The sequence below is a fragment of the Petaurus breviceps genome, unplaced genomic scaffold (assembly GCF_028583685.1).
Source record: "Petaurus breviceps papuanus isolate PSGF00001 unplaced genomic scaffold, PetGlider_PUasm1.0 91133, whole genome shotgun sequence".
Taxonomy (NCBI): domain Eukaryota; kingdom Metazoa; phylum Chordata; class Mammalia; order Diprotodontia; family Petauridae; genus Petaurus; species Petaurus breviceps.
The window spans coordinates 50,133,154-50,160,726 of NW_027187419.1; the positions used below are offsets into that span (position 1 = coordinate 50,133,154).

The 27,573-nt window shown below is 38.3% G+C and overlaps 1 protein-coding gene across 1 annotated transcript in view; it reads left to right on the forward strand.

Annotated features, from left to right (window-relative positions):
• Positions 1-1,761: 1,761 nt before the first annotated feature.
• JAM3 (junctional adhesion molecule 3) overlaps positions 1,762-27,573 on the forward strand; it is an 86,280-nt gene continuing 60,468 nt past the window's right edge. The window contains exon 1 of the mRNA XM_069080120.1: positions 1,762-1,923. Within this exon, the coding sequence (XP_068936221.1) occupies positions 1,848-1,923 (76 nt within the window). The 5' untranslated portion in view covers positions 1,762-1,847. The remainder of the gene's footprint in view (positions 1,924-27,573) is intronic.

Consider the following 27,573-nt stretch of genomic DNA (forward strand, 5'->3'; position numbering starts at 1 on the left):
ACCAACTAGTGTGGGAAATCTCTCTTAGAGATTTACCCAGGCTAAAGGTCTATCAGACAGTAAAAGAAATTCTAAGTTTAGACTAATGGGTATATTTCTGCTCATTGTGTTTGTTCAGACAGGTCCAGGGAAAGGTTGATTCTCTGTATTATCAAAACAGGAGATATGGAAATTGATGTCTCTTTGACCAAGATTTGAGTGACTTAAGTTATAAACCCCATTTTTATACAGCCCCCACCTCTCACCCCACCTATTAACCAATCCGAATTGATTGCCACCTCTCAGGAATAGTTCCTCTTTGAAGGGCATATAAACTGTGAGCTCACCACCATTAGTGATTTTGGGTCTTAGAGAGATGGCCAAATGACATCTGTTTATTACTAACCTGCTGGCCTTACTAATAAAATGATTAAATTACCCAGAAACTATGCCACATTTGGCATCTCTAGAAAGGAAAGATTAAAAAGGGGACAAATTCAGTGTGACTAAATAAATCCTCACATAATGAAAATAAAAATGCTACTGATTCTAAAGTGGAGCTTATATTGTAGTTTTAATATATTGGAGGGAAGTTATTTAGAATTTTGTAGTTACTATATATGTTGTCCATTTCTCAGAATATTGAAGTGTTAGATTTGTTTTTAATGTTAGAGATTTCCAAAAAATAAGTAATTTTATGAATGTATTATAGTATTGATTTCAGTACTCTTTGTACCTTCTGGTTTGCCTTCCATTCTATTTTCTCTTTATCTCCTTACTCTTGATCCTGTCCACTTATCTTCACATCCCTTTTGCAATTGTCTCTTTATGGCCTAGCCTCATCCACTTCTCATGTATATCTTCGTATTTTCAGGTGTCAAATTGCTCATATTAAACCTTTTATTGGTTACACAAAATTTGATCAACACTACATTTGTTCTGTCATGGAAATCACTCCAACAAAAATTCATTAAATGTCTACTATGTGCTGAGTACCATACCAGCCAATGGCCATACAAAGACAAAAATGAAACAGTCACTACCCTCATGTAGCTTATATTCTACTCACTCTAAAATTCTACAATTCTTGTTGTTTTATTGTTACAGAAATTTAATGCTTCTGTCTTAAATAGGAGTGTGAAAATCTCTTATACACTATTTTTTGAAGATATATTTACATTCATCTCTCCTGCCACAATGAAATGACCTCTTTTGTGAAGCATTTTCTCAAAAAGTTTAAGTGTTAGAAATGACCTTCAATCACCTGGTCTAACCACCCACCCACTGAAGACAAAATGGGGGCAATATAGAGGGTGTGTCAAAAGCCTTAGTGAAGTTTTAAACTTTAATAGCTTAAAACTCCATTAAGATCTTGAGGCACTTTGTATAATATATACTCCTAGGCATTCTCTGCCTTGCCTGTGATTGAAAATGAAATTTATTACCTTTTCATCTCAGCTGGGTCTACATTCCTGAACCTACAGGCATTTGCATAACTGGATCCATGACTTCTGAATTGTCTCCGCCCTTCCCTGATCTATAGCATTGAGATTCATCCAGTATCTATGGTTACCGCACATGCACGCCCCTCCTTATACATGGATCATCCCCCTCCACTCCCCTCGTCCAAGTCCATTGAAAAGGCTTCCCATGTGCCCGGGACGAGAGCATCCCCGATTCCATGGTAACCAGATTCCAGCATCTCTGGTTACCCCGGTGACGGCGCTGCTGGGTCCTGCCGTCGCTATGGTAGTCGGGGGCGGGCCGATCGGCGCTAGGGGCGGGGTGGGCGCAGGCGCAGGGCAGAAGCGACTCCTCACGGGAGCCGTGGCTCGGCGCCGGAGGTCTCTCACTTAGTAGCCCTCGACATGGCGCTGAGCCGGCGGCTGCCCCTCCGCCTCTGCCCTGGGCCGTCCCTGCTCGTCCTGCTGCTGTTTGTGCGGAGTGAGTCCCGGCGTTCCAGGCGGAGGGAGAGCCGGCTCTGGGGGGGAGGGAGGGGGCGGAAGGGAGGGCGAGGGCCGAGGAGGGGGGCGGGAGGAGGGGGACGGGAGCAGAGCGGGCCCGGGGAGGCTCGAGGATGAGGATAACGGGGCGGAAAAAAAATTAAAAAACACTAACGCTCGGAGAGGGAATAAAGATCCCGGGCGGAGTAACGGTCCGCGCGCGCACTCCCGGTTGGCGCCGCGTGGACATCGCAGCCTCCCACCCCGAGGCGGGCGTGAGGAGCCACGCCGGGTGGGAGGGGGATGGGGGGGGAGGGGGGGGCACAGGGAGGAAGGGGGAGGGGGGGCGGGGGGCCCGGGGTGGGGGTGTGGCCCGGGGCATTGGCAAAAGGGGGGGGGGTAGATTTTTAGTGTTGAGGGGGAGAAGGGCCCGTCGTGCCTGCGGAGAGGTGGGCCAGGGAGAGTCGTGCCCCCTCAAACAGCCGAGATGCAAGACCCCATGGCCTGATTTGCTTTTCGAATTACTAGGCACTGCCCCTGTTCCTCTTTGCCCCGTGTGCCATATAGGTCTGGGAAAGTCTGCTTTTGTATACTTGTAAACAGGGGGAATCCGATCAGATCGGTACCTTTTGGCTGCAGCATCTCCAGGACCCAGTGGCTGCTTTGTCAGTTTTACTCTGTCCTGGTTGGAAGACCCATAAAATCTGTTTGAAGGGATTCCCAGTTATCTCTTAGGAAGGTTTATAAGCCTCGCTATAGCTATAAAGTTATACTACAATTTAGCCTATATATAGGCTAGAGTTACATGGGCAATATAAATGTATGTAATACATACACATATGGATATAGATATAATAGGCAATAGATAAGCTATCTATAGCCTATTCTCCTTATCTAGATATAGATACATGTGTCTGTAAAGACATACAACCATAGCTATGTTTGTTACCTTCCTAAATGTACTTTCCTGTGTAAAGCACCATACAAACATATTCTGTATTGTGCTTTACAATTTGCAAAACCTTTTATATACATTTTTTATTTGAGCCCTGAAATAGAATAGCCCAGTTAGTTAGTCAAGGCAAGTATCTTTATTGCCATTTTAGAGAACTTAGGGCCCAGAGAGGAGAAGTGCCTTGCTAGAGGTCACAGAGCTAGCTGGGACTCAAATCCACATCTTCTAACTCAACATCTAGCTCTTTTCCACTATACCATAGCTGTCCCCCAAAGTCTGGGTCCTTTCCACAGTGCCAAGACACCCCAGACTTGATTATTTTCCATCTTGGTTACCCCTTGCTCCCCATCCCACAATGATTCCTGATATGCACCTATAGAAACAGGAAGTAACATTTTTTTTTGGAGAGGAACATAGTTTTTGATTTGCTGTAGAAATTTACTTAGATGTAAACTTACAGAGATGGTGCAAAATGATGTGGGAAGAAGCTAAGATGAACATAAGACTCTTTAATATCAAGGTAGTCTTCAAGGATTTACATGATATCCATATCCGTTGTCTGTTGATTTCCAAAAAAACAGAACAGAATTGGAAAAGATAAGCAATCGTAGGTTAGACCGGGGACAAGGGTGTCAGGAATGTCCAGTTCCTGACCGTGGTGGTAAGTTGACACTGAGTCCTATTCACTCAGAGGAACAACTGCCTATTGTTGTAGGGACCAGTCCACATGAAAGTTTGCAATTTTTATTGCAGAAACATTCGCTAATTTTGTTCAGGAATGAGTTTCACTTTGGTGGTTTGTTAGAAGAACTTTGAAGATTTTACATACCCTTAACCCTTGTTACTGTCTCCCAGAGGGATGTTATCTTTGTGGTTTTACTTAACCAAAAAGGCACTTTTAGAACAGTTATAATTTTCCAATAGGGTATTGTTCAGCATATGGTTTCACACACCCTTTTAAGTTTTTCATGATTCACAGGTGGCTATTTACCATTTTGTTTACAATCACAAATCACTTCATTGCCTTTATCATTTGTAAAGATATTAAAGTGGGGCGCCTAGGTGGCTCAGTGAATAGAGCACTGGCACTGGAGTCAGGAGGACCCGAGTTCAAATGTGGCCTTAGACACTTAACACAAAAACTAGCTGTTTGACCTTAGGCAAATCACTTAACCCCAGTTGCCCTCCAAAAAGCAAAAAAAAAATATATATATACATTAAAGCATATCATCTTGGTTCATAGCTTTTGATGTATGATGTCAGTGGTAATCTCTGGATATTAAATTTGGGAATTTTCAAGTATATATGTTAAATAAGATATTTTCATTAGGCAAGAGAGTTACAAATCAGCTAAACCAAATCAGTAACTGTTATGGGCTGAGTGATTTTGTGTATAAAATATCCCTTTGTTAAAATGGTTATAACTACAATTTAGATTTACAGATATCATGCCAGGTACCTTTTAAAAATGATAATATAGCAATTACAATTTTTAAAAATCTTTTGATGTCCTAGATAAAAAGTGTTTCATTTGGAATTAAAACTGTAGCAATCAATATGTGTCTTTGGAGCAAGACAGTTTTTGTATTGAAGCTTATCTTAATCTGCAAATTCAAGATTTTCAGGTAAAAAAATTTTAAAAATCAGTCTGCATCCTAAATCCTGTTCTCAGCATTTGTTTAGACTAGTAAAGAGGGTTTTATGGGAGTGGCTGACTCCATTGCTTTTCTTTGTTTCTGACTTTTAGTTCTGTTTAACTGTAGTAGAGTTAAAGATGAGGGAATTGGGTTAGATGGTCCCTGGGTTCCTTCTAGCTCAAAACGCTGTGATTCTTTGTCAGCAGGCAAGATCATCATCACAGTTAAACTTTTTTTTTTAAAGAAAAATAAAATCCATCTGTTTTGAAAGCAGACTGACTTCAAGTCAGCTGTCCATTCCTGAAAAAGTCTGACTTGTTCGTGGTCAACTGTTCTTGAGTGCTTTGCACTAGGGAATCTGAGTGCCTAGATCTCTGAGATCTCTTTAAAGTAATTACAGTGATGCATTATATCTAGAGGAAATTGCCAAACATATTCTCCTTCTTCGGCTTTATGAAAATTATCCCAAAGGGAACCAGGCAGTGTTGGTTCTTTACATTTTCAAACTTAAATCAAGCAAAAGCTGTGTGATGTGGCCATAGAATGTAACAGAAGAAGCTGCGGATTTGGTACAACTTACAACTTACAGCTGTTACCAGAGAATATGATAGCACTAAATTCCATTCTCATAAGTGCTTTGAATTTCTTGTCAAGCACAAGTGGAATAAAAGAAAGAAAAATGTGGGGGTTTGTGTGTGTGCCTGGGCTGATGGATGCACAGACAGAATGCATTCAGGAGTCTATTGGATGATGCCCTAGTTCTGAACTTGGCTTCCCTTTTTAGATCTATTTACTATTAGGCAGAGTGAATGTGGTGCCACTGGAATAGAAAGCAAGTTAGGATATTCTGTACCTAACCTCTAAGTTTGACTGCATATACAAATAGCTTTACCAGTGAATAAAGAGATGCCTGAAAGTAAATTTACTAAGCAGCACATTCCTTCACACCCAGTTAAACAAGGACAGTAACTGCTGTGATATTTTATATGGAGATCAATTGCCTATTTGCCACTTGTCATGGCTGGCTATGATATATAAAAAGTTCTCTGCAAATTCGGCTTTAGAACTGATATTTCCTTGGAGGGAATTTTTTATGTTTATGATAGTAATATATACTCCATGTTATTTCTCAATAGTCTTTCTCTGTATATATTTTGTATCCTCAACGCAACAAAGTGTTTGGCACATAGAAACTTCATAAATGATTATTGGTGCATTATACTGAGGCTAAATGAAGCTTTTTCAGAAGTTGATAGTTACAAAGAAGGTTTCATTGTTGGTTGTTTCTGATGACCAGGAAAAAAGTTTCCAAACTTTTTTTTAATTCACTGAAGCCATGTAAAGCTTTTCTTGGTTATACTTCTGTGCATGTATATACATGGATAAAAATGTATCTATATCGATCTATCTGTACACGTGTTATATATATGTATGCATGTATGTATATGTATTCCTTGCTGCAAACTTTCCATCTAGATCAAATTCTCACATCTTTCTCAAAGTCGTCTTTGAACAGTCTACAATGATTTTTCCTATTCTGAATTGATTCTACTAGCATGTGTAGTCTGCCATACAGCCTAATACTTGTTCATATACTGCTTTGTATTATTCTCTAGTTATTTGATATACATCTGTTTTATCTCCGTGAATGGATTAGAAACTCAAGTGTAGAGACTGTGCCTTCCAGTCTCTTTATTCTCTCCTTTTCCCTCTTCTCCATGGTACACAGCACAGTGCTAATGCTTGTATACTTGACTAGCTTTCAACCTGTTTATCAAACTTGTTTGTCAGCTAGCAAATTGTCTCTGCACCTAGAAACAAGCTCTGAAATTAAAGCAATTTAAGAGTGTGGTTTCTTAGCATAAAGATAATTAGCACAAACAGTTGGTTGAAACATTTATGTTTAACTTTGACTGCTAACAGAATAATGAAAGGTTTTTACTTTTCCCTTCACTGGTTTACTTCCCAAATGGTTAGGGAAATTTTACAAGTTTAATTTAATGTAACAGCAAATAAAATATGCTTGTTTATATTTCCTGAATGTCAGTCACAGTCAGAGAGGGTGGGGCCAACTTGGAGTTCAGTTGTTTGATCATGCATTCTTTCTGAGTCATTTAATGAAAGATTAGCTGTCACTGGCTTTTGGATGGGGGGAGAGGCAGCAAAATGGCCAACTGTGGCATTCTCATTGGATTGCTTGCTGGGAAACTGGTAGAGAACACATCCTAGAGGGAAACAGTTGGTGGATCTTTGGGTTTTTTTTTCATCTTAAGTGATAAGAACACAAAGGTCAAATTGACTTCCTTTGGTGAGAAATTACTTGGGAAAGGGTTCCTTTCCTTCTCAAAGATGTTTCCTGATGTGAGTTGTCAGCTGATGCATCCTTGTCACTTTTTCCTTCCTGATATAAGCTTCCTTACAGGATATCTCTCCAAGTAAACTTTGTTAAACCTTTAGGATAAAGTACAGACATCCTTAACATGGCAGAGACTACACGAAGTGCTAAGACAGATGTTCTGTTTAACCTAGTTCTTGCCTTTAAGGTTCTCTGCCAGTGTGCTGGATTATTTAATCAGCAAATAAATATTTGAGTGTAAAGCGTCATACAAAGTGCTTAACATGTATTATTGTGGGGGGGAGGAGATTAAAAAAGAGTATAAAGTACACTTTCTGCCCTCAAATTTATATTCTAGTTGGAGAGAACAGGACATATACATAAAGATATACCTATAGCATGTAAGATCCATAGGAATTCAGAAAAGAGAGAACTTATGGGTTGGGATGGGACTGGGAGGAGATGGGACTTTTGATTTAGGGCTAGAAGTATAGTTAGGATGGAGATAAGAAAAAACACAGGAGGAAGGCTCATCAGCAAGAAAAGGAAATGGCATGAATTCTAAAAAGTAGAGCTGGAAATGCGCATGTATTTGGGGATCAAGTGAAACTGTTTAGCTGTAATAGAGAATTTGCTTTGGGTAGCATGAGATGCTTAGAGTCCTGAGGTCAGACTGAAGAGGTACTACAGTGAATGATTTTGTCTGCTATTCTGTAAGATGCCAGTGAGTTGTTGAAGAACAATAATTATAAGAGTAGCTGAATTTCTGTAGAGCTCTGGAACAGAGGAATGATGTGTTTTAAGTATTTTAGAGGAAGGAGTGTTTTAAGTATTTTAGTCTGGTTGTAGATGTAATAATTAGTCACTCAACAAGTATTAAGTTCCTACTCTGTACTAAGCATTGTGCTATTCTGAAGTGAAAGAGTCCCAGCCCCCAACCCCTATGCTCCTCAAAGGAGTTATTGCACATGTGGGGTAGTAGTGACATAGGGGTTTTTAACCTAGGGACCCATGAACTTATTTAAAAAAAATACTTTGATAACTATATTTCAGTATAATTGGTTTCTTTTGTAATCCTGTGTATTTTACTTTATGTATTTAAAAATATTATTATGGGAAGAGGTCCATAAGATTCTAAAGGGGTTCATGACACAAAAAAGGTTAAGAACTCATAGTTTAGGTTTCAGTGGAACCATAGGGAAGTAGATTGTTATGTCTTTCTTTAACAATGGTCATATTATCCTGATTATTATTACCTAATAGGTGCAAAGCCTGCATTGGTGAGAAAATGTGGTACATGCACCATACCAGGGTAGATGGCAAGATTATTATAGGATCATAGATTTAGAACTAGAGGAGGCATTGGAAGTTACTAAGTCTGTACCTTCATTTATGAGGAAATTGGTGTAGAAAAAAAAGTTAAGTGACTTGCCTAGGGTCACATAGCTTGTAAGTATTTGAGGCAGGATTTGAACTCTGATCTAAGTCTCGTGCTATATCCACTAGTCACTACCTGCCTCAATAACTAGGTCCTGATATGTAGCTAGATGCAATGGAATAGCTTTTCTACTGGTTATAAAGGGCACACATCTGGCCAGCTCTGCCACTTCCCACAGCTGACTGGATTAACACCTCCTCCCTTCCCTCCTTGAAATGTGCAGGAGGGAGCATCTCTGGAGGTGCAGGGCTGGAGTGTTCACTATTCCAGGTAGAGAGAAAATGGAAGAATATCCTAGATGTAAGCCCTAGTATCCTATTGAATGTCTAGATAGGAAGAAAAATGGATAATAACTAATTATAATTGCTCATATTTATATAGCATTTTAAGATTTACAAATTACTTTATATACACATTATTTCATTTGATCCCTTCAACAGCCCTGTAAGGTAAATGCTATTATTTGTCCTCATTTTGTAGAGAAGGGAACCAAAGCTCATAAAGGTTAAATGATCTGCTTGGGGTTATATAGCTAGTAATTATCTGAGGTAGAATTTGAACCTATATTTTCCGAATTCCAAATTCAAAGCTCTTTCTACTATGCCAGTCTGCCCTCATATATATGTAACATCCCCTGTGAGGCTACTCCACCAGCTCCTACTTTAATTGCTTTGCCTCTTTAGGGGGTCTAGGATTAACCCTTAGGGGCTTCCCTCTGATGATCAGCCAGGCTCAATCAGCTTTTAGAAAGGGTATTTTTTAATCAGGTAGCTGGAGCCTTTGACACAAAGCATCTCTTTCCACTTCATTCCTCTGCCCTACCCCAGATCCTGGTGTGTACTCTTGCCTTGTATACACAATGGACTCAAACTTAAGGTGAAAAAAGTAGTGAATCATAAAAATAGAACATTGTGGTCAGAGGATAAATTCACAGCTTTGGGGTTTTGGAAGCTGTTTATTGAGTTTCATAGCCAGCATTCTTCTTAAGGATAAAGAGTCATGCTCTAGAGGCAGCAGCTTCTTTAAGGTGTTTGTCTGTAGTGTGTCCCTGATATGTCTTTCTCTGCTTCCATCAGGATGGGATGATTCCAGTCTCCCTAGTAAAATTGTTAGTAGTAGGGACTGGAGGGAGGAGAGGAGATGAAGAAAATCTCTCCTCATTTCCTCTGCTAAGAATGATACCCTCTCTGGGGGTTGCCTGCAACTGGAATCCTTCAAACTGGCTCTCCCACCATGATACTGAACATTATTCATTGGCTTGCAGGTGTGTCTGATTTTTTTTTTTTTAGCCAGCCTGTCATAGGATGTTTTCTTGTGTGGCAGGAATCAGCTTTTATCCAGTAGAAAAAGCACTATAATCTTATCAAATTGATTAAGGATTTACTCACACCTAGTTTACAATTTCGATTGATTTATTCAGTCCAGTTGTCCTGTGATTAATTTGAGTGGGGTTAGAACCCTACCCTTATACACATAGGTACATAGGACAGATTGGAAAGGGAAAAACCTAGGAGCCAAGGATCAGGTAAGAGACTGTTGACTAGTTCAGGCGTGAAGTCATAATCATCTGGACTGGGATGGCTGCAATGGTTAATGGGATGTCTTCTTTTTTGTCATTATGAAGTAGGACAATATATGACTGAAAAGTAGAAGAAATAAATTAATAAAAATAAATTAAGGTTTAGCATCTAGTTGATTGAGAGAATAATGGGGCTATTAACATAAATAGGGAAAGTTAGAAAAAATGCTTTTTTTATGGTGAAAGATGGTAAGTTTGGTTTTAGACATGTTATTTTAGGTAGTGATGGATTATTCAAATGGAATGTTCCAAAAGACAGTTGGAATTAAGGGTTAGGAAAGGTAATTAGAATTAGAGCTTAGGAAAGGTAAATTTGTAGTTTCAAATAAGCAGTATTTTCAGTAAATACTTATAAAGTCAAAAGATGAAGTAACTCTAAAACTCCAAAATTCAAATTACGTTTTTATTAATAATGACATACATCTTAAAATAGGAACAATAACAATTTATTTTGCTGTTTTCAGAATTGTTTTCTGTACTTATAAAATTCCATTGTCTTTTAAAAAAATTATTTGTAGTTAAATTATATATTGTTCTTATCCTTCTGATCTTAGTTTAAATCATTTTGTATTGACCTTTTCATATCTTTTTGTGTTTTTTTATTTGTCATTTTTATAACATGAACAATATTTCATCATAGTTATATGGACTATAGATAGGGACAGGACCTGTAACTTCATATGTATAGGGAACTCTTTGTAACACTAACAGTAGGCCCCTTCCCTGCAACTTAAGACTTGCCAAGGACAAGTGAAAGGTTTAGTGTTTTGATCAGAGCCAATATAGTACAGAGGCAAGACATAGGGCTTCCTGTCTATGAGGTTGGCTCTCTCTCCAGTCTATTACTGTGCTGCTGCTTTTTATTCATCTCCCATTGTTTTTGTGTTAGGAATTAAGCAGCTTTGAATAGATAGTATTTTCCCTTTTAATGACATTTTTAGGATATAGTTGCAATATTGGATTGTAAAGGCAAACAATATTATCATTTTTGTGGCTTGAATATTTTCAGATTGTTCTCCAAAGAGTTCATTGAAAAAGGTCATTGACAATGAAATTCACAAAACATTGGATTTTTAGCATTTTTAGTGCTCTTGGCAGCCAATGTTTTAGGTATAAGGTAGTGACTTAACATTATTTGATATTATTTTTTAACATTATTGTTTCTTGGATTAGAAAATCTGAACAGTTTTTTTTTGTTTTGTTTGGTTTTTTTCCTTTTTGGAGGGGCAGTTGGAGTTAAGTGACTTGCCCAAGGTCACATGGATAGTAAGTGTTAAGTGTCTTAGTTCAGATTTGAACTCAGGTCCTCCTGACTCCTGGGCCAGTGCTCTATTCACTGTGCCACTTAGCACCCCCCCCCAACACTTTCTTATGTGGTTATTAATAATTTCTATTTCTTAATTTAAAAATTGTTCCCCTTTGCCTATGTCTCTGTTGGGTAAAAGGTATTTTATATATACGTTATATATGTATTTGTGTATATGTTTTGTTTAGTTGTGTTTGTCTCTTTGTGACCCCATGAACCATATCATACCAATACTGTCCATGGGATTTTCTCATTCATATATGTATATATGCAAACATACATGCATATACATATACATCCTGCATTGTTAGTGTGTATATATGCATGCATATATGCATGTGTGTATATATACTTATAATGGTTCCCCTTCCTTTTAGATGGCAGGATTCTATAAGATATATTTACCCAGAAGTATTTTTTCTCAATCTCTTTTCTTTTAGAGATAGTTGCTTTTCTGTGCAAAATAATTTTATTATTACATATATATTATTACAAAATAAAATCCATCTACTTTATCTCTAATAATTTCTTTTTTTTTCTTATTTTTGGAGGGGGAAGGGCAGGCTAATTGGGGTTAAGTGACTTGCCCAAGGTTACACAGGTAGTTAAGTGTTAAGTGTCTGAGGTCAAATTTGAACTCAGGTCCTCCTCACTCCAGGGTGGGTGCTGTATTCACTGTACCACCTAGCTGCCCCATCTCTAATAATTTCTTAACAAATGAAAGAAAATTTCATTAGATGTAAATTTTGAGAGAGGCTGATTTGTAATTCATTCTCTGAGTGATGGCAGTTTGAAGCCATAAACAAGTGAAATTTTCAGGGGAAGGGGTGAAGAGTCAAAGGAAATAAATAATTTTGAATACTTACTCTCTCAATTCCCTCCCCCACCCCACATTCAATCTGTGACTAAGGCTTATTGATTTTACCTTAATAACATTTTTTGTAAAAGCACAGGTCTCTCAAGAACTCTGACGCAGCCACCACCTTGGGTGTAGGCCCTTATCTCCTCATACCTAGATGATAACCTACTGATTTGTCTCCTTGACACAAGTCTATCCCCACTCTGACTCATCCTTCACTCAGTTGCCAAGGCAATCTTCCTCAAGCTCAGATCTGATGTCATCCCCCTACTCCATAAACCCTCTGTGGCTCCCTATCACCTCTAGGATCAAATATAAAGTTCTCTGACATTCAAAGCCTTGTACAACCTGGTCTTGCTACCTTTTGAGAGTCTTATTATCACTCCTTCCAATCTTCTCATAACCTTACATACTCTGCAGTCCAGAGTTGTTTCTTCTTGCTGTTTCTCAAAAAGGATATTCCATTTTGCAACTCTGGGTATTTTCACTGATCATCTCCCATGTCTGGAATACTTTCCCTTTTCTTCTCTCCTAGCTTCCCTGCTTACTTTTCAGTTCCAGCTAAAATCTCACCATCTTCAGGAAGTCCTCTTAATTCTAGTGAATTCCTTCTCTTGGTTATTTTTAATTTCTCTTATATATAGTTTGTTTGTATGTAATTGTTTGCATGTTGTTTTCTCCTATTCCCCTAGACTGTGAGCTCCTTGAGAGCAGGAACTGTCTTTTACCTTTTTTTGGTATCCCTAGTGCTTAGCACAGTTCCTAGTATATAGTAGGTACTTAATAAGTGTTTATTGACTGACTGATTACTCAGATTTATAGAGCAAAAAGATTAAGAACCAGTAAGGGAGATAGAGAAGTGGTTAATATTAGAAATGATGGGTATGTATTGGTTTGTAAAGTTCTTCACAAACATTCTCTGATGACATAAGAAGAGAATATCATGAGTGACATTATTTGAAAGCATATTTAGATTGTGGCAGATTTAGTTACAGTTTTAACAAATTTCTGGCTATGAGGGAAGATTGTAATACTTTTTTTTTCTTCTCTTTCATTAAAAAAAGTTTTATTGGTTTCTTTTGTTTTGCATATCAGTTATTTCTATTATACTCTCAGCCTCATTGAACTCTCCCTTGTGACAGAGGAAAAACAATTAAGCAAAACCACAATATAGGGACCATATCTGACAGGATATTCAACATTCTGTACTTGTAGTCATCAAGCTCTCTTCTGAGAGGATGAAAGTGTTTTATTATCTCTTCTTTGGGACTAAGATTTGTCATTGCAATTACATAATGCATTTCAAAAACTACTTTAAATTCTCATTATTTGGTGATATTTTTAGAAAATGATTAAAGTTGTTTGAGACAATCTCTAGATTCCATTTAGCCCCAAGAGTTTGCTGTCATCCCTCATTCAACCTTTTAAATAAATGCTTATCCTGCAAAAGTACAATGACAAGAAATTGCCTCAAGATCTGGGAAAGAACTATAGGTGTTCTACCTACGGCAACTGACTGGAACAACAGGTAGCAATTCTACAAGGTTTGAAGAAGCAAAACACTGGAGCAGTCTGGACTTTGACCCAGCTTCAAAGTAGGAAAAAAAGAAATAACAGTAATAAATAAATTTAGATAAATAAATAAATAAATTTAAATAAAAAACAACTAATATTTGTATAGCATATGCTGTGTGCCAAGCGCTGTGCTAAGCACTTACATATATATTTATCTCATTTGATCTGAATAACAACCCTGAGAGGTAGGTGCTCTTACTATATCCATTTTACAGATGAGGGATGCTGGGGCACATTGAGGTCAAGGAGCTTGCCCAGGGTCACACACCTAATAAATGAGGCTTCATTTGAACTCGGGTCCTCCTAACTCTAGACCAGGAGTGGGGAGCCTGCAGTCTTGCTGTCATATATTGTGACCTTCTATGTCCTTGGGTGCAGCCTTTTCACTGAGTCCAAGTTTTACAGGAAAAAAAAATCCTTTTATTAAAGTGATTTATTCACCGAAGTATGAATTTAGTCAAAGGACAGCACTTGAGGACCTAAAGGGCCATATGTGGCCTTGAGGCTGCAGGTTCTCCACCCCTGCTCTAGACCTTCTACCAAAGCTGCTTCTTAGGCACAGAGTGTTTAGAATGAAAAATTGGTTCCCTGAAAGCCTCAGTTTAGATGTACTTTGAGGATGAAAACCACCCACCATCTTTCTGGATGATTCTATTACTTGTAGCCTCTCATTTAATTCTCCAGATGAGGAAAGATGTATGGTACCATGAAAATGAGGTCTTCTGAGAATTTTCCAGCTCCACATCTGATTTCTTAGCTGCGTGTAAATATCTTTCACTGGTAGACTTTGGAGAAGTTGCAAGTCACTTGAAAGTAATTTAATTTAATTAAAAGTAATTTAAAACCTACCTTTCTTATACTTATACCTTATCATTGAAACATCCATATTCCTTTATTCACATTTGCTACTTCATTCACGTTTACTTTGGTTGAATAAATATCAGGACTAATCAAATGTTTTTAAAGATACAGAAATAAGTTGTGGTGGAAAGACACAGATTCAAGGAGCATTTGCATGAATTCCACCTATAAAATGGTAGTTACCATGCTCTTTTCATTTGAGCTTTTTTTTTTTATTGAGGGGAGGAGGGAGGATGACTTAATCAGTTCATATTTGTGAATATCATTTAAAAATTAAATGAGCACATAGCAGCTATTGGTTTCTTACCCTTAGTGTGAGTGTAGGTTAACTATTTGGAAGGGTTTGTCTCCTTGCTAATTCTCTAAAAAAGAGCAGATCACTAATTTGATAGGAATCCTTTTTCACTTCCAGCAGCACCCAATTTTCATTCTTCCAATGTAGGTAGAAGACTGGTACTTTATTGGGATGAAAGGGGCCAGGACTGGAGCTGTATATTTCTAAAGCTTGGCATCTCAATGAGGTTTTAGGGTTAGGAATGATTTTTCCTGAAGCTGCCTCTGCAAATAGTACTCTTTACATTTCTAGTGGTATAAAATAGTAGAATTCCTAATTCTCCTTACACTATCTTTCCATTAATTCTGTTAAACTTGATTTCCTGTATTCTTAACAATTATAGAAGTGACAGTTTATGTCAAATGTGTGGTCAGATTCTCTATACGTTCCCAATTTATATTCTTTCTGTGGGCAGATCAGAGAATTAAAGGTCAAATTTAAATTGAAAAGTGTAGTATGCATGTAATTTTTAAGAAGACAAGCCAAGGGATTTTTGGAAAGTATTTCATTTTAAACTGGTAAGTCTCCAGGGGGTCAGGATTGAGGCAGATGAAAAATAGAAATAAAGAGATGAAATTCCTGCCAGTTTTAGAGTCTGAATTCCTTCTCTATCTACCTAGATTTCTGTTTATAATAGATGTTGATCTTTTATTTTCCCTTAAGCTAAGGCAGTGGTTTAGAGAGAATAGGCCTCTAGTAGGTCTGTTTTATAACACTGGCTAGGGGTTAAGAAGGAAGGGTTGGGACTCAATGAAGCCAGAACAAATATTTTCTCCCGTCATTACCCTATGGTTAATATCCCACATGCTGTTTTCAGATTATACCAAAATATTCTTATGAGTGAGATCAGTCAGGAAACTTTCCTTGAGGAGGAGTATGTTTAATTCTCTCCTTAACTCACAGCTTTTCTGTTCTCTGTCCTTGTTGTCAAGCAAGTTTTGCACATGCAAAATAAATAAAATCTGTTAAAAGTTTGGTTGCTTCTATTCCTTCATGTTATCAGCACCTTTTCCTCTCATATATTTGTAAGCTGTTTTTAATGAACCTTAGGAAAGAATATTAAGCTGAAGTTCATTCCCCAGTTTTGACCTTTGTGACACATCCTTTTCTGTTTTAGCTGCAGTGGGATTATCATTTAATGAGTTTGATTGAAAATCCTTGGTTTCCTGTAAAGATTGACTCACCATCCAGGAAAGTCACTGGATTTGCCTTCCCATCTTACAGGATCAGGACCTTGTTTACCCTTCCTGTACATGAGGGACAGAGAGGAAATGAAGTTAGATCCTAGAATAAGGTGGGAGAGCTTAGCTTTGTATAATTTCACATTTTTTGAGCATCTTCAAGATCTCTGGGTAATGTTCATAGAATCATAGTTTAGAGCTGGCAGGGACCCCAGAGGCTATGGTAGCCTAACACCCTTCTGCCCATTCACCCCCACCCTAAACAGATGAGGCTCAGGGCATTTAAGAGACTTGTGATAGGTTACCTAGGCGAGTGTTAGAGGTGGGAGTTGTCCTCAGAGCCATTGCACCTTCTATTGTACCATGATGTTAGTCATTATCCTCTGAGCATACATTTTCCTGTTGGTTGCAGGTTAATGGTATCTATTGCTTCCACCCTCTGTATATTTCTAAGTGTCCGCTACCTCTGTCTAATCCCTCAGTTTCTTTCCTGAATAATTGCAATAGCCTCCTGACCAATCTTCTGTCTTCCAGTGTCTAATTCATCCTACATAATGCATCTGTTGTGACCTTTCAAATATACTGTTCTGTGTCACTCTCGTGCCCAAAATGTCAGTGCTGGTCTCTTGCTTATGAATAAAGTTCAGGCATCTGATTTTTAAGGCTCTTAGTGACATGGAGAGGCACCCTGCCTTTCCACCTCTAACTCGCATTACTGCCTTTTACATATTCTGTATTCCAGGCAAACAGTACTATTTTGCTATTTCATGAACATAAGTCACACTTTTTATAGCCTTCATAACTTTGCTCTTTCTACTCCTCCTGGAATCCCAGCACCAATTTGGAATGTTTTGTCCATCATGAAGACCCAGTTTAAATTCTACCTCTTCCATAAAGTTTTCTAGGATCTCTCCGATACCCTCCCCAAACTAGAAATGATCTCTCAGAATTCCCAGAGTACTTGGCACCTGTTAAATATTTATCAGAATCTACTTTGCATTATAGTTATTCACCTTCATGTTTAATTTTTTGTACTACATTGTAAACTCCTTGAACTTAAGATATCTTATTTATCTTTTTAGCTCCTTTAGAGCCCAGTGCAATACGTTACGATGTGTTCTACCTCTTCTAATTAATTTGTGATATTCAAGCTGGAATACTGGGATGTTCCACCCCTTTTCTTTTAAAAACATTTTTATTAATATATTTTCTTATAACATCAGTCATTTTCTAATAAACAGCTTCCCTGTAATATTTTGCTTCTTCATAAAAACAGTTAAGCAGTTAATCACTAATATAGTGATTGCAACTGACAGTAGTTGTTCATTTTTATTCTTATACTTGACTTTCTTAATAGTAAGAAAGGCTTGAGTAATTCTCCACATTAATCATTCATTATGATACATTATATACATTATAATACATTATATTTATATACCACAATTTGTTCAGCTGTTAACTAGTTGTCACTTTACTCCTTTCCTTCAAGATTCAGCTCAAGTTGCTTTTCTTATGTAAAGCCTTCTATGACCACACTAGGCTTGTTGATCTTGTTCTCCTCTGACTACCTAATTGCAGTTATTACCTGTGTGATTAATTTATTGGTGAATCATCTTTTACCCTGACATTTCTTCTGCACTTGTCTTACAAATTAGAAGAGAACTCTTTGGAAGCAGGGCCTGTTTTGTCTTTGTATCCCCTCCACACCAACACAGTGTTTTGTATGTAGTGTGTTCTCAGTGATTTTGTTCAAGCAAATATTAATTGATTTGATATGTTAACGGGACTGTAGAACATAAGGAAAACAAGTTCAGCTTTGAGGAGCCTTATTAATCCAGGGAAGAGACTGGAAATTTGTTGAATAGATAAGATACAAGGACTAGAACCCTTACTATCTCTTGACCAAATATCAAGGATTGCTTTACTTCCTAAAAGCATCTCAATGAAACCCTTTACTGGCAGATAAGAAATATGGTACTAGTTTACATTCTTAGTGATGTGTATGTTGTATCCCCTTTGAGCTATTTCTCCAGTTTGAACCCACAGATTTGCAGGTGGGGTTCCACAGGGGACCTTGCTACCCTGATAATACCTTGAATTTTATTGTACCCTGCAGGTATGCACCCTTTGATTATAGATCACCAGCCCCCCTGGTGCGCTTCTCATGAACAATCAGACAGTAGATTCTATTAGTGCTTCTCAAGAGCATCTGTTAAAGTGACATAACAAGAATAGTTGTTACAAAACTCCTAGTGCATTTTCCCACAAATGTAGTGACCGTGGGAAGAGTGGGTTCAAACTGTACACATGTAGCACGTGTCGACGTGCATGTAAATACTCAACTCTTGGTTCTGCAGAATATAGAATTCTTTTTTCTCTGCTTAGAACCCTCATGTAGCTCCCCTCTTCATAACTGACTTGATTTCCTTGAAACTTCTCTGAGGTGACTGTTTCCATATGTCTGTTCCCCACTGGTTGCAGTGCGTCTCCTACTGGCCTAGTAACTGCATTGCCATAGTAGATGGAGTAAAGAGGAATTTTTCTCCTTTCTCCCCTCCTTGTCTCTATTACAAATCAGTCTCCTTCCACAACTGCCTCCTATGTTCAAATCTGAACTCCTCAACTGCTAATGTGTTTACATCTTTTATGTATTGACTCCAGGCAGGTGAATTAGTCTCAGGCAATCACAAGTTGTTTAAGGATCTTATTCACATTGTTATGAGGTTTTATCACCTCCTTTACATTTTGTGATTACATTCTAGGCCTTCCCATGACTACATTAATTAAGGGAGAGGAATAAAACTACCTTCATTACACTCTCTCAGTTCAGGGCATAGTTGTATCTTGTTTACACATTAAAATCTCATCATATGTAACAGTATTGTGTGCTCTGGGGTTTGGGTAGAGAGTCACATCCCCCCTCCTTTTCATGAGGTTTTTCTTCTTCCAACATTCTTTTTTCCACTTATTGTTGATTACCCTTTAAAATAGTGGTGTTAAACTCAAATAGAACCTCAGGCCACTAGACTGAAAGATCTCAGAAGCCACCGTCTTTGACTCAGAAGACCACATTGAAGCATTATTTATGTTCTATTTTATTTTTATTTTGTTATACATTTCCCAATTACATTTTAATTTGGTTTGGGCTGCACAAGAGTACTGTATTCATCATCTTTTCAAAGAGAGCTTCTTTCTGAAGTTGAATAGTATCTTGGCGCTCCTGAGTCGTATGCTATCTACTTGACTCAATATTTTCTTGCAGAGGGTCACTTACAAATGATGTTGATGAGTTAGCAGTTTTGTATACTCTTTTTTTCTAAGTAGGAAAGAGACTAATCTGAAGTTCTGATTGCTGTCCTGCTGAATTTCTTTAATAAAACAAAATGCTAGTTTTAGGTTTCAGGAGCAGCTAGTTTGGGGTTTCAAGAGCACAGAGTAAAAACAGCTTAGCATTTCTATTTGACATTCCTAGGTCTTAAAAGTGGCCAAACAGTATTTTTGGGAAAAGATTAGACCTCTCAAGCCTGGAGGAAATTTTCATGGCTAAACTAGCAAACCCTGAATAGTTGAGGGGTAGAGTGGAAATTCCAGCAGAACTTTAAGTAAAACATTTGCCAATGTAAACTAGTGGGTTTACATAAAAGATAAACAATATATTATATAAATAGTTATTTAGTATGCATGGATAAAGAAGGAAAAATTCCATGTGGCTTCACAGACATTTTCCCTTTCAAAGATATAGGTAGCCCCAAGGAGGGAACTTGCAATATTTCCTTGACCCAACCAAACATCTGATAAGATAAAGGGATAATATTTTTAGGTACTAAGATCACTGTGCCAAATGGAGTTCAAAGAGTTAGGGAAATAAGGGAATATCATTTTAGTCTCTAATGGTGCAGAGAAGGAGAATATTACTAATCAATGGAAGGGAAAAAAGTAGAAGAATAACATTATTATTTTTCAACTCTTAAAATAAAATCCCTCTTATCTAAGACCAGTGGCCACTCATTTTCCAAGCATGTTGAAATGAATCTATCCTTTGGAATTAGCCAAAGCATTGGTATTTTGTAGGTCTAATTTTGTGACTGACTTTATTTCTTAGACTCCCTGCCATCAGTTTATATTTGTTTCTACCTCATTAAATTAACTGAGATCTATGGAAGTTGGAAGAAACAATTTTGCCCATAGGTAGAAGCACCCATGCGGATGTAGAACCTTGAGTTCTATTTTGTTATTAGTAGTATAAGATGTTTTAAAAAATTCTATAATCGGGGCGGCCAGGTAGCACAGCGAGTAAGAGCACTGGCTCCAGTGTTGAGAAGACCTGGAGATCGAATCCCGGGCTCAGACACTTAGCACCCACGCAGAAACATCTGGCCGTGTAACCTTGAGCAAGTTACTTAACCCCAATTGCTTAGGGGCGGCCAGGTGGCTCTGCAAGTAAGAGCACCTGCTCCAGTGTCAGGATGACCTGGATCAAATCCGGGCTCAGATACTCAGCACCACACCCAGAAATAATAACTGGCCGTGTAACCTTGAGCAAGTTACTTAACCCCAATTGCTTTAAAAGAAAAAAAAAATTCTATAATCCCATAATACTGCTAACTGTTCTTTCTAAAATTTATGGAATCTCAGAATTAGAAGTAATTTCAGAGGCTTGTTTCAGTTACAGTGCTTCAGGAGTTGGGGGTCTGTCAGTTGCCTAACTGTAAATTATCCCCCATATATATCACTTGCAGTTCTCTCAGTCCTCCCTTGGCCCAGTCAGGCTCTGCCTGCTCCACCCATTGTGTACCTGGAATTCCCTATTAATATTTCCTTCATTTTAGATCTCTTTATGTTATTCTCCTTCCATTTTCTGGCACCTTCAGAAATTTGACTTCCCCAGAAAACAAGGTATCTCTTGCTATCATTTTCAGTGATGGCTGTACCTCATTATAAACTGGTTCCAGAAGAAGAGTTGGCATATTTTTTGATCCACATTGCTACTTCTAAATGCTCCTTCTACCATAATTACTTAGAAGCTTGTTACTTTTAGATTCATATATCATTCAGTCTCGACCCTGGTAGCTTGACTGCCAAACCCTATTTCATTCTCTGTCCCAAGCTGTCCAGCCTTCACTCCCCTCCCTGCCCTCCTTCTGACTTTCTGGACTTTGCTAACGTGATGTATCCCTTTTTTTCGACACATTGCCCCTTCAGTTATTCTTTACCTGGTAATCTTCAATCTCTCCCTACCAATTTTCTCATTTCCTGTTCTCTACAAATAGGCCTAGATATCTCTCATCTTTAAAAAATATTTAGTTGGCCCTACCATTACCTTAGGCTGTTGGTCCTATATCTTTCCTCCCTTGCACATAACAAGCTGATTATACTCTTTGCCTTCACTTTCTTTCCTCTTATTATTCACTTGTAGTTTGACTTCTGGTTACCAGATAAACCAGATAATACTACTATTATCAAACAACTTGAAGAATGGTGGCATTTTCAACAGAAACAGGGAAGTATGGAAGAGGAATACATGGGGAAAATATGTTGATTTTTTTTTTCTTTTTGGAGGGGGGAAGGCAGGGCAGTTGGGATTAAGTGACTTGCCTGAGGTCACATGGCTATTAAGTGTTAAGTGTCTGAGGCTGGATTTGAACTCAGGTCCTCCTGGCTCCAGGGCCAGTGCCCTACTCACTGCACCACCTAGCCACCCCAAATATATTGATTTCAGTTTTGGACATGTTCAGTTTGAGATACCTTGGGTTCATAGGGATATAGGACTCACCTTAATTACTCTCTAGGATTCCTTCTTGCTTCTCCTGGTGTTTATTTCCTGCGTCTGATACTTATTAGCTATGTAACTAATTGTCAGGTCACTTATCCGCAGCATTTTCTTCATCTGTTAAATGAGATTTATAATAACACAAAAGGTAGTATCTGCCTTTTAGGATTGTTATGAGGTTCAAATGAAATAATGTATATAAAAAACTTTATAAAACTTTACAAAAAAATAAATGTCAGGAGGTATTGTTCTACATAGCCACTTAATATCTCTCTTATTTAGCACCTTATCCTTATGAATTTTCACATAAATTTACTTTAATTTCCCCATTTTACCTAGCATAGAACTATTTACATAATAGCTATTCAAAACATTTGTTCAGTTGTTTAAATTTCACATCTATTATTTTTAATTTTTTTATGTTGGAATCTGGACTTCAGTATGTAGGAATTCAAATTTGGATTGGGGAATGGGGGGAAAAGGTATAAAAAGGAAAAAATAACAGGAAAGAACAAGATGTGATAAAAATCAGTAGGCAATAGGAAAGTTCTATATTAGCCAGAAACCCCCAGTAGAACTATTTGATGCTGCAAGGTAGTTAATTTTCTGTTCTGAATATCTGTATTCTTGGAGTATATTCAGTTTTTCTTTGTTGGGAATGTCTATCATATTTCTGTATGGTCTGGTTATCAACCTGAGTGTTTTCTGTGACAGCTGTATAACAAAGAGAGCTGTGTGTCATTTCAAAACCTCAAAGCACTACAAAGTATGTTGCTTTGCATTTATAGGCCTTTTAATCTTTTGAAATCTTTGACTCAGATAAAATTGGGTTGTTAAATAAATTTAAGTCTGAACATGTTTTATTGATTCATGAAATGAGAGAGTTTGAATTTCTAGCCACAGAACTTTCAAATCTATCAAAGCAAACAATACAAATAAAAGCAGCTAGAAGTTTATATTAATTAACTAAATAAAAAAGTAATACTCAATACTTCACTTGTTCCACTTTCATGATATGTCTTATTAAGTAAATTGCAGAATGTTACATATTAAAGTCTTGTCTTGAATAAATTACATTATTTCTTTCTAAACTCTTTTTGATAATGGCCATTGCATTGGCATGTTTAGTAGAATTCTCATTACTAAACATTTTGTGCTTTAAGAAACTTGACTGATCTGATGGTGTGTTATGGCCCCTAACCAAAAAGAACCCAATTTTTAGTTTGAGTGGGCCCAGTATTAACAGGATAGAACTGAAAGGAGTCTTTGGAGTGAGTACACTGTAATCTGTTCTTTGGCAACAGTCCAAGTTGGGTGGCACAGAGGTCATGTGGGAACTGGATGGGAATCACTCTAGTATGGAAAATGGGGATTAGGTGATGGAGGCATTTTGTAATATGAGAGAGGGAAGGGACTTTTTTTTGGTGGCCTCGTGTTTAAACTTAGAATACTATTTCTAGCAAATCAGTATAATGAATAAGTAATAATTAGTTCTCTCCTGAGTAGCAGGCATAAAAATTATTATAATCAGGCCCTTTTAATAGAGGAAGACACCAAGTTATTTTAGCAGATTAGTGGCAGAAACAACTGATCTGAACACCTTTCTAGTGTTCTGTCCTAGACTACTTTTTGTTTCTTTTCACTTAGTTGATTTGACAAAGTATAATTGTAAAATCCTAGCTATTTATATAGCACTTTAAGCTTTACACATGTTAAATCATTTGATCCTTACAACAACCCGGTGAGGCGGGGGCTATTATTAATCCCTTTTTACAAATTAGGAAACGGACTGAGAGCTTTTAGATCCTTTCCAACTTTATTATGGTATGGTTCTATATAAGACCTTAAGTTTTCCTTTCCTTTTCTAAGTTTAGTAGATAGTTCAGAAAATCCCTCTTCTTCACAGACCTTTTCCAAAGATCAGTTAACTTCTTAGCAGAAAAAAAAACTTCTTAAAAGGAGAATGGTAAATGATGACTATGACTTGAGTAGTGGAATGAATACATGTTTAATAATTTTCTTTGTGATCTCACCTATGTGAGCATTTCCTCTAGTGGTGCCAATCTCAGTGAATCCACATTTTCCCATCTTTTGTGTGACTCTTGTCCATATTTTTCTCTATATCTTTTTTTATTTGTTAAATTTTTTTTAATTTTTTAGTTTATATCATTCATTTACACAAGATTTTGCGTTACAAATTTTCTCCCCAATTTTCCCTATCCACCACCCCAAAACAGGGTTCCCACTGAATATCCCCTCCCCCAATCTGCTCTATCTCCTATCTTTCCCTATTCCCCCTTCAACTTTCCAGTAGGGCACGCTGGATCTCTGTGCCCCAGTGCCTGTATATCTTATTACCCATTTACATGTAAAATAATAATAACAATAATATCTATATATATTTTTAAAACATTTGATTTTAAAACTTTGGATTCCAGATTCATTCCCGTCCTCCCTCATCACCCACCCTCCCTGGGAAGATAAACAATTCAATATAGCTTGTACATGTGCAGCTATGCAAAACATTTCCATAGTGGATATATTGTAAAAGACTGACTATTTCCCTACATCCTATCTAACCCCCCCCACTTGTTATATTCTCTACTTTGATCCTGTCCCTTTTGAAAAGTGGGTGCTTCCAACTTCCCTCTCCCCCAGCCTGCCCTCCCTTCCATTATCCCCCCTGTCTTCCCCTTCCCTTTTACTCTCCTGTAGGGTGAGATACCCTATTTAGTGTGTATGTCATTCCCTCCCTAAGCCAAATTCAATGAGAGTAAGGTTCACTCATTCCCTTTTGCCTTCATGTTCTTCCCTGTATCAGCAATGCCATATTCACAATGCCTATGGAGATTACAGATATGCTGATATAATTATCCATCAAAAAATATGTCATGCTTGCCATATGGGGAAATAAACTAGAAAATTTATTAAGATACCAAAAGACTGAGTCCCAAAACCAGAAAGTGAAAGCCATCAGAGTAGTTATGACATTGGCACAGGTAGATAAAGTAGAAAGCACCCACATTTTCAAGCCTTTAAAACAGAACAGGCTACCTCAGGCAAAGGTCCTCCTCTCCCCACTCACAGCAACCACCCAGCGTCCGGGAAGCGCGCTCCCAGCAGCTCCGGCCCCTGGCAGTCCTCAGCAGGAGTCCTTAGCAGAAATTCTGGCTAAGTCAAAAAGGGCTTTGCGCTGCCGCTGCCTCTGCTGCTGCTGCTGCTGCCGCCGTCGCCGCCGCCACCACCGCCAGCCACCGCAGGAACTCTAGTTTGGCTTCCGCCTCCTCTTGCTCCACCCCGTCCTGCTACGTCAGCAAGTCCAATGGGGCATGGAAGATCTTTAAATCCCATAACCCTTACATTCCCCTCCACTGTAACAATTTTCCCTTGCCTCTTCTATATGAGATAATTTACCCCTTTCTATCTCTCCCTATCTCCTCTCATTATATTTCTTTCTCACCTCTTAATTTTTTACCTTTTAAGTATCATCCCTTCTTATTCAATTGGTCCTGTGCCCTCTGTCTATGTATAGTTGTAGACATATACACACACACACTCACATATGTAGACGTATATATGTATGTATCCATATATACACATACACATACATATATATACCCACACATACATATATATACACACACACACATTTCTGTTCCTTTCAACTATTCTCATACTGAGAAAAGTTTCATAAGTTACAATTACCGTTTTTCCATGTAGGAATATAAGTAGTTCAACTTTGATAAGTTCCTTATGATTTCTTTTCCCTATTTACCTTCTCCAGCTTCTCTTGCTTCTTGTATCTGAATGTCAGATTTTCTATTCAACTCTGGTTTTTTCATCAAGAATGCTTGAAAGTCCTCCATTCCACTGAATGAGCATATTTTGCCCTGGAACATGATACTCAGTTTTTCTGGGTAGATGATTCTTGGTTTTAATCCCAGTTTTGACCTCCGAAATACCATATTCCAAGCCCTTCAATCCCTCAATGTAGAAGCTGAGTTATCCTGATTGTGTTTCCATAATATTCAAATTGTTTCTTCCTGGCTGCTTGTAATATTTTCTCCTTGATCTGGGAACTCCGGAACCTGGCTATAATATTCCTAGGAGTTTTCTTTTTGGGATCTTTTTCAGAAGGTGATTGGTGGACTCTTTCAACCTCTATTTTGCCCTCTGGTTCTAAAACATCAGGGCAATTTTCCTTGAGAATTTCTCGAAGGATGATTTTTAGGTTCTTTTTTTGATCATGGCTTTCAGGTAGTCCAATAATTTTTAAATGATCTCTCCTGGATCTATTTTCCAGGTCAGTGGTTTTCCCAGTAATATATTTCTCATTGCCTTCTATTTTTTTCATTTCTTTAGATATGTTTAATAGTATCTTGATTTCCCATAAAGTCACTAGCTTCCATTTGTTCCAGTCTAATTCTGAAGGAATGATTCTTTTCAGTAGCTTTTGAGATTCTTTTTCCATCTGGAAAATTTGGCTTTTTAAGGCATTCTTCTCCTCATTGGATTTTTGAGCCTCTTTTGCCATTTGAGTTAGTCTATTTTTATTTATGTATTTATTTTTGAGTTAGTCTATTTTCTTCAGTCAGGTTGTTGGCTCTTATTTAATAATTTTCTTGTATCATTCTCATTTCTCTTCCCAATTTTTCCTCCACTTCTCTTATTTGGTTTTCAAAATCCTTCTTAAGGTCCTCTGTGGCCTGTAACCATCTTGTATTTTTCTTGGAAGCTTCTGGTGCAGGAGTTCTGATTCCACTGCCTTCCTCCTGTTCCATGCTTTGATTCTTTTTGTTCCCAAAAATAGGATTGTAAAGTTGGGTTACTCTGTTTGCTTTGCTTCCTTTGCCTGCTCATGTTGCCACTCAATAATTTGACTTTTGGGCTTTTTGCCACAGTAGGACTCAGCTATCACACAGGGGAGCTTTGAACCAAATGCTGAGGTCTTCTCAGCTGCCGAAGGTATTAGTTGGGTGCCCTCTCTGAAGTCTACACGTGCTCTGGCAAGCTGGTTGTACACCCTAGGACTGCAATCCACATCCAAGCAGGTTAAAGCAAGAGCGATTACCCCTCAGCCTGGTTGCTTGGTCCCCCAACAATCTGCAGGAGCTGAAGCCAGCTACGTGGCAGTGGCTGCACGGCTGCTGCAGCTCAGCTGCTTCTCACCCTGGGGGCAAAGGCCGACTGCACTCCCAACTACTGGATTCCAAAGTCCACACTTCACTGATCTCTCACTTTGTCCTTGGCATCTATGGATTGATGATTCTGGAAACCACCACAGCTGCTGGTGAAGTCCCTCCAGCCAGTGGCTGGTCAGGCTGTTCTGAGGCTAGAACCTCGGGCTCCCTTGGGGCTGGGCTCCCAGAACACTGTGCTGGCCCCTTCCTGCTGGCCTTCCAGGCTGTCCTCAGTGGGAGGTTAGTTTCTCAATATCATTTTATGGGTTCTGTGGCTTCAGAGTTTGTCTAGAGTCATTTTTTTACGTGAATTGGAGGAGGTGGGAGCCGGAGCTGCATGGAAGTCCTGTTTCTGCTCTGCCATCTTGACTCCGCCCCACCTTCCCCCCCCCCCCCATATCTGTTCATGTTGTGTGAATGCTAGTAGAGTACCTGGACTGTATACTGGTTTTCCTGTACTTTTGCTATGCAACTGGCTAATTTTCTTTTCTGTTAACATATCAGTATTTGTGCTGCCTACTTTATTGTTCCTCACCCATGATACTTTGTCTCCCATTTTCATGCCTCTGTACTGGCTGTCTCTTATGCCTCAAATCTCTCTCTCTCTCTCTCTCTCTCTCTCTCTCTCTCTCTCTCTCTCT